Source organism: Muntiacus reevesi, chromosome 17 (assembly GCF_963930625.1).
Source record: "Muntiacus reevesi chromosome 17, mMunRee1.1, whole genome shotgun sequence".
Lineage (NCBI taxonomy): Eukaryota > Metazoa > Chordata > Mammalia > Artiodactyla > Cervidae > Muntiacus > Muntiacus reevesi.
Window position 1 is genome coordinate 37,282,812 of NC_089265.1, and position 13,182 is coordinate 37,295,993.

Here is a 13,182-nt window from a genome sequence, read left to right on the forward strand (position 1 = left end):
AGAAACAGATGGTGGGCAGGAGGACCGTGTACTGCCACTCCCGACCGTGGGGCCTCAGGGGCCAGTCTTCTTCTCTGTCCTGCTTCTTTTTTTAAATGCAAAGAGGGAAGTGCACTGCATTATTTCTAAGCTCCTTCAGATATAACTTTTGTTCCTTCTCCCCTTTTTGTGAATATTTAGGATGAGGGAGGATCACAGAAGGAAGAAGGAAGGACGGAGGGTGACTTCCAGTAAGATGTAAACTTTCCCCAGCCAGAGGTGCCGTGGGATCCTTGAGGATAGGTCGATTTTTAGTTTTTAGAGGGAGGTGTTTATTACAAGGAATTTGCTCACACAATTATGAGATGGAGAAGTCTCAAGATATTCAAAGTGGGTCAGGAAGTTGGGAACCCAGGGGAGCTGGTAGTGTGATGGTGTCTGAAGGCTGGTGAGACCTAGGAAGACCCAATGTTTGAGTTTGAGTCCAAAGGCAGGAAAAAGCCGTATCCCACTCCAAGGCAGCCAGGTAGGAAGAAGTCCCCTTATCTTCTGGAGAGGGCCAGCCCTCTGTTCTGTCCAAGCCCTCAGTGGGTTAGATGGGACCCACCCGCATTAGGGATAATAGTCTGCTTTACTCAGTCAACTGACTTAAATGTTAATCCCCACCCCGACCCCCCTACAAAGGCACCCTCACAGACATATCCAAAATATTGTCTGACCAACTATTTGAGCAACCTGTGGTCTGGACAAGGTAACATATAAAATATTAACTATCAGGGTTGCCCTACAAGCGTCGTCAGCCTTCCTGGTGTTACTACTTTTGTTCAAGTTGCTCAACATTAATTTTCTTCCTTCTCCCCTGTCTCCCCTCGGCCCTTTCTTTCTTTGTTCATTTTTAACTTAATTTGTAAAGGCTTTCCAAGGACACTTCCGCAGGCAGAAGCCCTGGATAGAGCCTACCAGATAGACACAGTGATTAACCTGAACGTGCCTTTTGAGGTCATCAAGCAGCGCCTTACTGCTCGCTGGATCCATCCAGGCAGCGGCCGTGTCTACAACATCGAGTTCAACCCTCCCAAAACCGTGGTGAGTAGTTGGGGTGGAGCTGACTCGGCCTTCTGCGTGGCCAGCTGTCTCCAGATGACAGATGACCTCTTGTCATCTGGAGACAGTTGCCCTCAAAGATTACGTTGATACTCTTGGATGACCAGAACTCCAGAGGGCATGTTCTCAGATTACTTGTGTAGTTGGCTGGTTTAGTCCAGTCAGCTTGGTGGTAAAGACGTCCCCAGAGGCAACAGGGGTTTGTTGTTCCTTCAAAAGTATGTGTTGATTTTCTCCTCTGCCAGGTGGTGTGCTTAGAATTGGGGCAGTAGGGATTAATGACACCTTGGGTTATTTAGGGCTTACAGTTCAGATTCTCAATCTATAGCTGAATCCTTTTCGTATATGTATAATATCATGGGCTTGCCTGGTGGTTCAGATGGTAAAGAATCTGCCTGCAATGCAGGAGACCCAGGTTTGATCCCTGGGTCAGGAAGATCCCCTGGAGAAGGGAATGGCTACCCACTCCAGTATTCTTGTCTGGAGAATTCCATCGACAGAGGAGCCTGGAATGCTACAGTTGCAAAGAGCTGGACATGACTGAGCGACTGACACTTTCACTTTTTTTCATAATATACAATATACAATATACATGTAATATATAATACAAAATTATTTAGAGGCCGCTTAAAGACCCTTTTTCTGTAAAGAGAAGGTGATTGCCACCGTGGAAACGTTCCTAGGGTCTCATGGCTCTGTGTTGCCATGACCTGGGTTTGAATTTGATTCCATTTATTTAAAAAGCACATTTTTGTGTTTGGTGCTTACATAGATGTCTGTTTACAAATCAGTTAACTACCTATAAAAATATCCTTCAAAACTGTGATAGTTGATGCCAGCCCTTCTAACTCCCATTTAGGGAATTGATGATCTGACTGGGGAGCCTCTTGTTCAGCGTGAGGATGATAGACCAGAGACAGTTGTCAAGAGACTGAAAGCTTACGAAGCCCAAACAGAGCCTGTCCTGGAGTACTACCGGTGAGTTGGTGGCTTTTCAGAACTTCTCTTATATGATGAATCACTAAATCATTTTCTGATCTTTCATGCTTTCCAATCAAAATGCTAAGATACCAGAAGATTCAACCCGAATTAGTTTAAGTAATAAAAGGAAATTTATTTGTGTAACAAATCCAGAAGGTAGTTTGGGCTCCAGCTGCCCCCAGGTTTGATCAGAATTTTGCTCATCTCTGCTTTGTATTGGCTCTGTCCTTATATTTCCTGCATAGTTGCTGATGGTTGCTAGGAGCAGGCACAGCATCCTCTTTATGAAAGGGTGAGGGGTCACCTTTCCTCCAGTGAACAGAAGTGCTAGAGTTAACCAACTTGAGCAGCTACTGTGGTCAGAGAATGCCTTGCATTTTAGGCCTAGGTTACTGTGCATTTCTGAGCCAGTCACTAGGATGGGAGAGATTGTATTGATTGGTCCACACCCAGAGCAGGTAGTGTGTCAGTCTCAACCAAACTCAGCTCTCCGGTAGAGGGAGGGCTGGCGTGAACACCAGGAAGGCGAAGCTAACGGTGCCCACTCCCTGTGATGGTAGAGGTCGCTATAGCACAAAAGCCTCTCTGAGGGCAACTAGTCCTCAGGTCATTTATTTGGCAAATAGTGTTTAAAAGTTTTCAGTTTTACATAGTTTTGTTAAATCCTCAGGGAATTCATATCCCACCACAAACACAGGAACTTAGTGAATTAATGTTTGACTCTGTTCAAGAAACAATTCTGTTTCTTTATTCAGCCTTCCCCTCTCCTAACAGAGGGTTGATTACATTCACTTTTCTTTATTCATTCACTTACTGAATAATGACTCAGCATTAAGACAGGACAGTGAGAGCCAGAGTGCCTAAGTTCAAATCCCAGCTCACCATTTATTAACTTGGCCTTAACTTCTTGCTTAACCTCTGTTTTTTTCCATGCAAAATGGGATTGAGACTGGAGGGTTGAAAGGTGGAGTTAACATGTGTAATTCTTAGAATTGTTTCTGACATACATTAAGCGCTATATGATTATTAGCTATTACTGTTGTTGTTGTAATTGGGTAACTATGCAGTGAATTCAGAAGTAGCAGTCTCCAAATTATTTTAAGAGTTATTTCTGTGGAGAAGGAAATGGCAACCCACTCCAGTGTTCTTGCCTGGAGAATCCCAGGGACAGAGGAGCCTGGTGGGCTGCCGTCTGTGGGGTCGCACAGAGTCGGACACGACTGAAGCGACTTAGCAGCAGCAGCAGCAGGGACCTCAGGCTGCAGGTCTAGGGTCTGATCGCCCCTGGTGACCGCTCTCCCCAAGTCTATCCTCATGGCCTCTGCTTTCCCTCGAACTCGGAGACTCCGGATTGGCCCATTCTCGTGTGTGGCTTTGGGAGCTGGGTGGGGTGGGGTCAGTGTTCTGTGGGCCCATGGGCTGCCTGGTCATGGGGGCCATTCTGCTGTGCTGTCTGTGGGCAGTTCTCAGCCATCCCCTCGGGACTCCCCGACCATGTCTCCCCCACGGACATGAAAAGGAGAGGGAATGCTGTGAACAAAGATGTGATTAAATTCTATGACTCAGGTTGGAAAAAAGAAAAAAAAAAAAGAGTTATTTCTGGAGGATGAAATTATGAGGAAGTTGGCAATTCACTTTCTTCACTAGCTGTTAGTGTAATTTTGTGATTATATAATGAGCCTGGCTCCTGCAGATTACCAGCTGTGTGGCCCTGGGCAAGGTGTTTGAACATCTGTGCCATGAATTCTTTATTTGTAAAATCAGAGCAATTATTATATAGTACCTTCTTTATAGGGTTGTTAAGGGAATTAAATGAGAGAATCCATACAAAGACTTAAAAACAGTCCTGGCACTGTTGAATCACTTAGTATTGATGAATGTGTTGGACACTATGCTGGGCCAGTGATCCACACAGATAATTAGACCCAGTCTTTACCAAACCCCAAAGAAACTCACCTTTCTTTGTGAGGCAAAGGGCTGGGTAAACAGTATTTGTCATACGGTGTGATAGGTGCTTATTTCAATCAGGAACCCAATTCACACAAGCTTTAGCAAAAGGGAAATTTATTGGTCATGTAACTGAAGAGTCCAAAGGTAGATGGTTTGGGTCCAGGTGTTCAAACAGTCGTCAGGCCTCTGTCACTCTTAGCTTTGTTTTCCTGTGTTGGCATCAATCTCAGGTGGGCTCTCCCTCTGTGAGCCTCAACATTCCAGCTCACCTCCTTCCAGTTCATCTACCCCAGAAAAAGAGAGTCTCTGTGCCCTCAAAAGTCATGGAGTTGGAGCCGGCACTGACTCGCTCTGATCATGTCCATCCTTGAAGCTGGGAGGTGGGGACTATCCCATCTGAGGCTCATGAACTGAATTTAGTGAAAAGGTTGTTTCCCAAAAGAGGTTTGTTATTCATTCAAAAGTAACCAGAAGAAGGGAGAGCACTTGTTGCTGAGCTGATAACAACACTATGAGGCTATTAACGGAAGTCACGACTGAACGCAGTGGAAGTACAGTGGCTTGTAGGCATTAGTTCTATAAAATATGGGAGGGGAAGCTGGGGAAGGCTGTAGAGATGAAGTGTATGTCACAGGTCCCTATCTCAGGAGACACACTAGTCTTTCTGAGCTTCTGGCTTTTGCGACCTCTTGCCATTAATTGAAACTTTTCCCTCTAAGCTCCTGTACATAGAGCTAGGACTGGACTTAACCAACAGTTTAAAGTGGTATTTGCAATAACCTTAGTGAGAATCAGCAGTGTTATTTTAAAATACTGACAGTTACATTGTTGCTTTTAAAACTCTTCTCAGCTGTGGGGCATTTGATAGTATAACTAGGTCTCTGTTTACAAAGCAACATGATGCTCTTTTTAGAGGACCAATAGCTTAAGCTAGTTCCATGTTATTACATAGAAATGAAGGTGACAAATGTTCGTCCAGGGTTCAGCCTTAGGGCTGAATAGGTGTGTATAGTTGTTCCCTTGGAAGCAACCTGTTAACCCACTTGTGACATAGGCTTGATTTTAAGGTGGCTCTTCAAGAGACTTACAATAGTTAAGAAGCTTGTTCTATTGAAAACTTGTGGAAAGATGCTTGTGAACTTAGAAGCAGGAGGGCTTTAGCACATGTTTCTTAACCCAGAAAACAGTGGGAATTATTTAAGTTAGTCTTTAACTGTGGCAAATCTTATGAGGGATGCATAAAGGAATGTTTTTGTTCCCAGTGAAACATCTTAAAATCTAGTGAAAAACTTGCAGAGTATTTTTAGAAAGTGATAAACCAGAGTTCTTCATTTGCTCTTCTGCAGCCTTAAAGCCAGTGTGTATATGAGTAGTTGGAGGAGGAGGGTAAACAATTGGAATGCCAGAATCTCTGGCAGGAATTTTTCTGTTTTGAAAAACAATCCCTGGATTTTGATCCTTCTCACCATTGAACCTCAAGGAAACAAGTGAATACAGACTTTGATTGCTGGCCTGGTAAAAAGCCAGACAAATCTGTCTGGGAAGAAATGGAGAAACCCAGTAGGAAACACGATAAAAACAACATTCTAGAATTCCCCTTTCCTTTAAAATTCAGAAGGAGGGCACAGAGGAAAAAAAAAAATAAGTGAAAAAAGGAAGGATCCTCACATATTAGGAAGCTGTCTTGCAAAGAGGCAAGCAAACAAAAGAAAGCCAAGGGTGTTCTAGTGTCTGACGGGACCTGTGTTTTGAATCCTACTACCGTTTTGGTGATTCAGGTCATTACTTTACATCCCTAACACAGTTTCATCAGTAAAATAATGAAACTTGAGCTTTAAATAGGATTAAAGTATTATATGTAAAGCACTTAGCATGTGCTCAGAAAATGATAGATGCATCTTAAATGACCATTTCTGTTAGCCAGAGGGCACAACTGAAACCAAAATCTGGGTTTTCTAACACCCAGCCAAGTGCCTTTCATTCTTGATCACACAGATCTGTACTTACTGAGACCATTAAATCCACACTATTATCTTTAAAAAAAAGAAATTATTTATTTATTTTTGGCTATGCCAAGTGGCATGTAGAATCTTAGTTCTCTGTTCAGGGATTGAACCTGAATTGGGAAGTCCTCAACCTATCCAATCTATTTTTTTTTTTTTTAATGATAAAAGCCATTTTGACAGGTGTGAGTTGATCTGATTTTGGTTTTGATTTGTATTTCCCTGATGACTAGTGATGGTGAACATCTTTTCATGTGTCTGTTTGCCATCTTTATGTCTTTGGAAAAAGACATGTTAAGGTCTTCTGCCCATTTTTAAATCAGGTTGTTTATTTATTTTTTGATGTTGGGTTTTGTATACTTTGGATATTAACTTCTTATCAGATATATCATTTGCAAATATCTTCTCCCATTCAGTAGTCTGTCTTTTCATTTTGTTGAGCTTCCTTGGCTATACAAAATCTTTTTAGTTTGATGTAGTCCCATTTGTTTATTTTTGCTTTTGTTTCCCTTGCCTGAGGAAACAGATCCTATATATATGTATACACACACACACACACATACATACACACACAAGATATATATCTTATATATCTATATATACACACAACATATATACATGTTGTATATATATTGTTAAGGCTGATTTCAAAGAGTGTACTGCCTGTGTTTTCTTCTAGAATTTTTATGACTTCAGGTCTTACATTTAGGTCTTTAATCCTTCTTGATTTTATTTATATTGTGTGAGAAAGTAATCTAGTTTTATTCTTTTGTGTGTAGCTGTCCAATTTTTCCAGCACCATTTATTGAAGAGGCTGTCTTTTCTCCCTTGTGTATTCTTGCCTTCTTTGTCATAGATTAACCTGACCACACTGCAGGTTATTTCTGGGCTGCCTATTCCATTCCATTGATCTGTGTATCTGGTTTTGTGCTAGTGCCATTACTATTTTGGTTACTGTGTGGCTGTGTGGTATAGTTTGAAGTCAGGGAGGATGAAGTCTCCAGCTCTGTTGTTTCTCAAGATTGTTTTGGCTATCCCAATCTTTTGTGTATCCAGATTTTAGAATTTTTGATCTAGTGCCATGAAAAATGCCATTGGGGGTTTCCCTGGTGGTCCAGTGGTTAGGAATCCACTTTGCAATGCAAGGAATACTGGTTTGATCCCTGGTCCAGGAAGATCCCACATGACACGGGGCAACTGAGCTCACCTGCCACAACTAATGAGCCTGTGAGCTGCAACTACTGAGTCCATCTGCCCTAGAGCCTGTGCTCTGTAACAGGAGAACCACTGCAATGAGAAGCCCTTGCACCATGTATAGCCCTCACTTGCTGCACCTAGAGAAAGCCTGCATAGCAATGAAGACCCAACACAACCAAAAATAAACAAACATTAAAAAAAAAATGCTGTTGGTATTTTGTTAGGAATTGCATTGAATCCATAGATTGTCTTGCATAGTATGGTCATTTTAACGATACTAATTATTCCAATCCATGAGCAAGATATGTCTTTCCATTTTTTAATGTCTTTTTTAGTTTCTTTCATCAGTGCCTTATAGTTTTCCAAGTATAGGTTCTTAACCTGCTTGATTAGATTTATTCCTGGTTTTTTTTTTTTTTTTAAAGGCAGTTGTAAGTGGAACTGTTTTAATTTCTGATAGTTTGTTATTAGTGATAAAGATGCAACAGATTTCTTTAATTTTGTATCCTGAAGCTTTACTAAATTCATTTATTAGTTCTAATAGTTTTTTGGTGGTATCTTTTAGGCTTTTCTATATACAGTGTCATGTCATCTGCTGAAGTGACAGTTTTAGTTCTTCCTTTCCTATTTGGACCACTCCCCCCTCCACACACACACCCCCTTCTGATTGCTATGGCTAGGAATTTCAAAACAAAACTGGTGAGAGTGGACATCTTTGTCTTGTTTCTGATCTTAGAGGAAATGCCTTCAGCTTTTTACTATTATATTGGCTCTAGGTTTGTCATATATGACTTTTATTACACTGAGGTATGTTCCCTCTATACCCACTTTGTTGAGTTTTATCAAAAAAGGATGTCAAATTTTATCAAAAGCTATTCTGTATCTGTTGAGATGATCATATGATCTTTATTCATTAATATGGTGTATCACATTGATTTGAATGTATTGAACCATCCTTGGGACAGATGCCACTTGATCATGGTATATGATCCTTAACTGTTGAATTTGGTTTGTTAATATTTTGCTGAGGATTTTTGCATCTATGTTCATTAGTGATACTGGCCTGTGATCTTTTTTTATAGTCAGACCTGTCTTATTTTTTATCCTTAGGAAAAAAGGCGTGTTGGAAACATTCTCTGGAACAGAAACCAACAAGATCTGGCCACACGTTTATGCTTTCCTACAAACAAAACTTCCACAAAGAAACCAGGAAACATCAGTTACTCCATGAGGAAAAGTGCATGTAACTAGGAAGATGAGCAGAAGCTCCTTGTCTTTTGCATTTAGAAGTTCCTTGTCCTAAGACTCTGGCCTGTATAAATTCTTTGAAAATTATGTTAGTTTCATTTCTGCTGATTTTATCCTGGAAATTAAGGATGTGCCAAATGAGTCAGTTATGAAGATTCATCTTCTGAAATGTTTAGTGTGTTTTATCTAGTTACCTTCTAACTAGATAAAATTAGAATTTAATTAGCACAATTATAAAACATTATAAATGTCTAACTAGACTTGAAAATTGTTGAGTGTAATTGAAAGGGCAATTGGTAATCTAAGTTTTGTTCAGAAAAGAAGTGGTGGATAAAGTTTCCTTATTTTCCTGGAAAAGTAAAAAAAGAAAAAACTTCCCTTTCACTTGTGGAAAGTATCTTATCAGAGGCTTTTTTGGATTAGTGATGCGAAAAAAGAGACCTCTAGCACTGTGATACACACAAACTGTGGGACACTGTCAAATGGAATTCCTGGGGGAAGAAAAAGCAACTGAATTTATAGATTAGTTGCAGGATGCAAATTCACTGCTGCCTTTTATTGACCTCAAACAGATTGCCAGATATTTCTCCAGCAAAATGGGTTTATTCGGAATCAGCAGATAATTGCAATTTGGAGTCTCAACCATGGTGAGCCAGGTGCAAGTCCTCCCCACAGCATGGGAATGACAATGCTTTCATAGAGGAGAAAAGGAAGCTGGGAGGGCTGTAGTAAACAAGTCCATGGCTTTTTGTTGGCTGAGTCCTTGCCAGAAGTCTTGTCTTCTTCCTTTTGGGCTATGCTGTCTTCACAAGGCATGAGAGCGCCCCCTTGTGGTCTCCTGACTACTGAGGTTTCTGGGCTTTTTTTACACTTTACACTAGCAACCTTTCGATAAGCATATATCCTGTATTTTGTTGTTTTTAAACACACTTTCACTTTACTCCAGATTTTGTTTGCTATAAACATGAACCAATTAGCGCATAGCGAAATGTATTTTCCTATCTCTTATTTTCTTTTGAAAAACCTTGTCTACTGAGGGATATGACTTGTTAGAAATTGACATCGTAAATTCTTGGAAAAGCACCAAAGTTGAATTTTCAACAGAATATGTAATTAAACTCTGTTTTCAGAAGTTACTCAGGTTGAAAAATGTGCACTTTAGGACCTACTTGCCAGTTTCTTTTTTGATCCCAATGTATGATCTGTCTTGATGAGTAGCAAATGGAAGGAAGGAAGGCAGGCAGGGGAGAAAGGAAAGGAGACTCGTGGCATTAGGTTAAGTAAGCATACTTTGTCGTTAGGAAATAGATCAGGTTTGCCTGGGGGAAACCCTCTTGACATAAATAACAATCATAATTAGTAAACAAGTGTAGGAATTAAAAGGATTCACACAACGTATTAAAAAGAACCAGGAAACTCATTGATTTTGCTTAGAAGAGTTCTTTATTCCTAATCAAAGAAGTTGACACCTGCTCCTGTTCACTGCTATCCTTCCTTAATGGGGAAGAACTCTGCCAGTGAATGTAACCTGGGCAGCCATTTTAAAATGAAAATGATTTGATTCCTTAGAGGGGTAACAGGATGCATGCTTATGTACAGTGGTAGCTTGGTAGGAAGAGTGGGGCAATATGAGAGGTGAAGGAGAAATCTGACAATATCTTCAATTCTCTTACTTGGTGCTAGATTAAATGAAACAAGTCAGTGTGTAAGCTGTTATCAACTGCCTTTGGAAATTTGCCCCATTTTATTCCAGGCACTGAAAATACAGATGCTACCAAGTGATTCTTATGTATCTTGTGGGGAAAAATAGCTGACTTTTCTTTGATTTTTAAACGTTCAGTATTGATCTTTCAAAAATGTACTGAAGTTTTTAAAAAGGATTATGGTGAACATTCACATAACTGCTTTATTTGAATGTTAGTATGTACATTCTAAAAATGTTGGGTACTGATTATCCAGTGTATCAGTGAATTAACATTAAATGAAAATTCAGAGCTGTGGATATTACTTGGTCTTTGGTAACTCACAGGGCCCACTCTTAACTCACCTTCCCTTTATTGCCCCCATGTCTCATTGGCTTCTGAGTTAGTCTCTGCTTTCTGATAACTGTCTTAGAACAGTTTTACATATATAGGTTGGTTGGATTTTACCCTCTGTTTCCTGCTGCAGTATTGCGGCCATACTGGCCGCCTTGACACTGTCAGATTTGGGAATCAAAAAGAGGGATAGAAGAACATGGCTATGAAAATCCTAGTGCACCACAATATTGTAAAGTAATTAGCCTCCAACTAATATAAATACATGAGAAAAAGAAAAGAAAAAAGAAGAACATGGTATGAAAATCAAGACCTGCCCTTCCTGTGACCATTTCCTCTCCACTCCCAAAACTGAGGTTTTGCATACATCCTTGACTTTGGGAAACACCTGTGCTATTACAAAAAGAACTTGTTTTCTGCTGTAATACCTATCATTGTGATCTGTGTGCCACATGGAAGTATGTCCAGAGCTGACTGCCATGGCCAGAAGCTACTGTGCCTTAGTTAAAAGCTAGTAAGACGTCAAACCATTACCCTGTTTTCTACAGCACCACAGTCATTTTGGTACACCTTTCACAAGCAGAGTGTGTTGTGGGAAATGCAAATTGGCAGTTAGTACCGTCAAGAAATTTTATTTCTTAATTCATTTCTTCTTCTATTTATTTCTATTTCTTATTCAAATAGTTTAAATTTCTAAACCCTGCCCCACAACTACTACTCTCCAGCTATTTTCAATGGCATTTGAGCAAAATATTTTGGACATTCAGTTTGTGACAAAACTTAGCTATGTTAACAGATCATAGTAATTAAAGGCCTCATTATATTAAATTGCTATAATATTCAATAGCAGTAAATTTTAAAACATGTTTATAAGTTGTCTTTTCATTGACAAAAGGAAAAAAAAAACACTGGTCAACTGCAAAAACAGCCTTCTTTGCAATTCAAGATTCTGATTTTAGAAGTTATAGTTTAAAATTTTTAAACACAGAATAATCTGTGTTTAAAGATTCTGGTAAAAGCCAAGATACTTTGTAGACAAAGTTCACATTCAGCTATAGCTTTTTTTCCTTTCAGCTCATTTTAATGATCACATTTAGCACTGAGTAAAAAGTTACAATTGCTATACATGTGAAATTGCATGGTGGAAGAATGTCACCAAAGTGTGAATCAGTTTGGTGATGTGTCATATTTTACCAAAGGACTCTATTATAAAGTGTTTGAAAAGTAGCATGACAAATGTCATTTAAAGAAACAAGTGAAATATGTGGGAATTTAAAAAAAATCAATTTCATACTTAGAAAAGACGAAAACTTTAAGTCTTATTCTTCGAGGCTTATGACAATGGTTTCAACTTCATTATTAGATCGTAAGCAGTTCATAATCAACTTTTATTCATCATTGCACCTCCCCCTGCCATCGGCTTACATAGTAAGCAAGCAAATACTTATTAGATGAGTCAGCTTCTCAGAAGACCTGTGAAATAGCACATACATGTCCACTACAGACGGGAAATGAATGTGCAGACTTTTAAAATGCATAGGATATAGTAGCAAAACTGAAATGAAAAGCCTGACCCTCAGTTGAGATAAGTACATTTCTGTCCTGTATCAGTTTAAGAACTGAAATACATGACCAACTTTGAGAACAGTAAACTGACATCTTTGTATTTTTCTCTGAAAATACCCCAAGATTAACTTCAGAATCATTTTGCCTAAACTCACAATCAATGTTTTCATCTTGTAAAGCCACTACGGAACTATATTTATGTTTTTTGAGCACCATTTTAGTTCACTTTAAAAGGGTAATAGGAATGCCAGTCTGACAGAAGTCCCAATTTTCCTAGGAAGAAATTACAGAATGTGAGCTCACTAGGCAAAATCTGAAAGAACCCACAGTATAAATGGATGAGAATATTACTCATTTCTCTCCTAGAGAATAATCTTTGATTTAAATCAGTGTTATATCTACCACCACTGATAAAACTGAACAAGGACTGTAGAGATAGCTATTTAAAAAATCTTTTATTAAAAGATTTATCAAATGAAGAATCTCTGATTGACACTTTGATATCGAAGATACTTCATTTGTTTAGATTTTCCATGGTTTGTATAATTTGGAGAAAATTGTGCAACCTGAAAAATTATTCCTTTGCTTAGTATACCCTTATTATTTAAGAAACAGAGACATTTCTCCTAATAGGAATTCATTCTTAGCAAAATAAAGAAAAATAAAAAGGATGTCAGTTTATTGTTCTGAGTACTAAAGTACTGCTAAACTGTAAGTTATAGTCTTTAGGTGCAAATTATGGCATCAGTCAGTAGTTCCCAAAATAAATCCAATCACTTTCACATTGAAAACATACAACACTTTCCTAAGTAAAAGCATATACATAACCAAATTTTAAATAGTTCTTAAATAATTCATATTTTAGAAAATAAAAACCAAAAATATCCTTCAGGAATAGTGTAATTCAGTTTGCTGATAATTTCCCTCCTTCCAATCTTCAGTTTTTAATATCTCTAATTTAAGGCAAAATGAAATTAAAAACAATTTAGAGCTTACAGGCAAATCCTGGGGAAAAGTGAGGTTGAGAAATAGAAAGTAATGGTTCAAGTTACTTTACTATGAAGCTGGCAATTTTATTCCTATGTTCATTCTCCATTTGATATGACAGAAAAAACAAG

General features: G+C 39.0%; 1 protein-coding gene across 2 annotated transcripts in view; it reads left to right on the top strand.

Moving 5' to 3' along the window:
• AK3 (adenylate kinase 3) overlaps positions 1-10,788 on the top strand; it is a 274,466-nt gene extending 263,678 nt beyond the window's left edge. For both annotated transcript variants that reach the window (XM_065908182.1, XM_065908181.1), the window contains 3 exons: positions 893-1,065; positions 1,943-2,061; positions 8,325-10,788. In XM_065908182.1, coding sequence (XP_065764254.1) covers positions 893-1,065; positions 1,943-2,061; positions 8,325-8,445 — 413 coding nt within the window. In that variant the 3' untranslated portion in view covers positions 8,446-10,788. The remainder of the gene's footprint in view (positions 1-892; positions 1,066-1,942; positions 2,062-8,324) is intronic.
• The last annotated feature ends 2,394 nt before the right edge of the window (positions 10,789-13,182 follow it).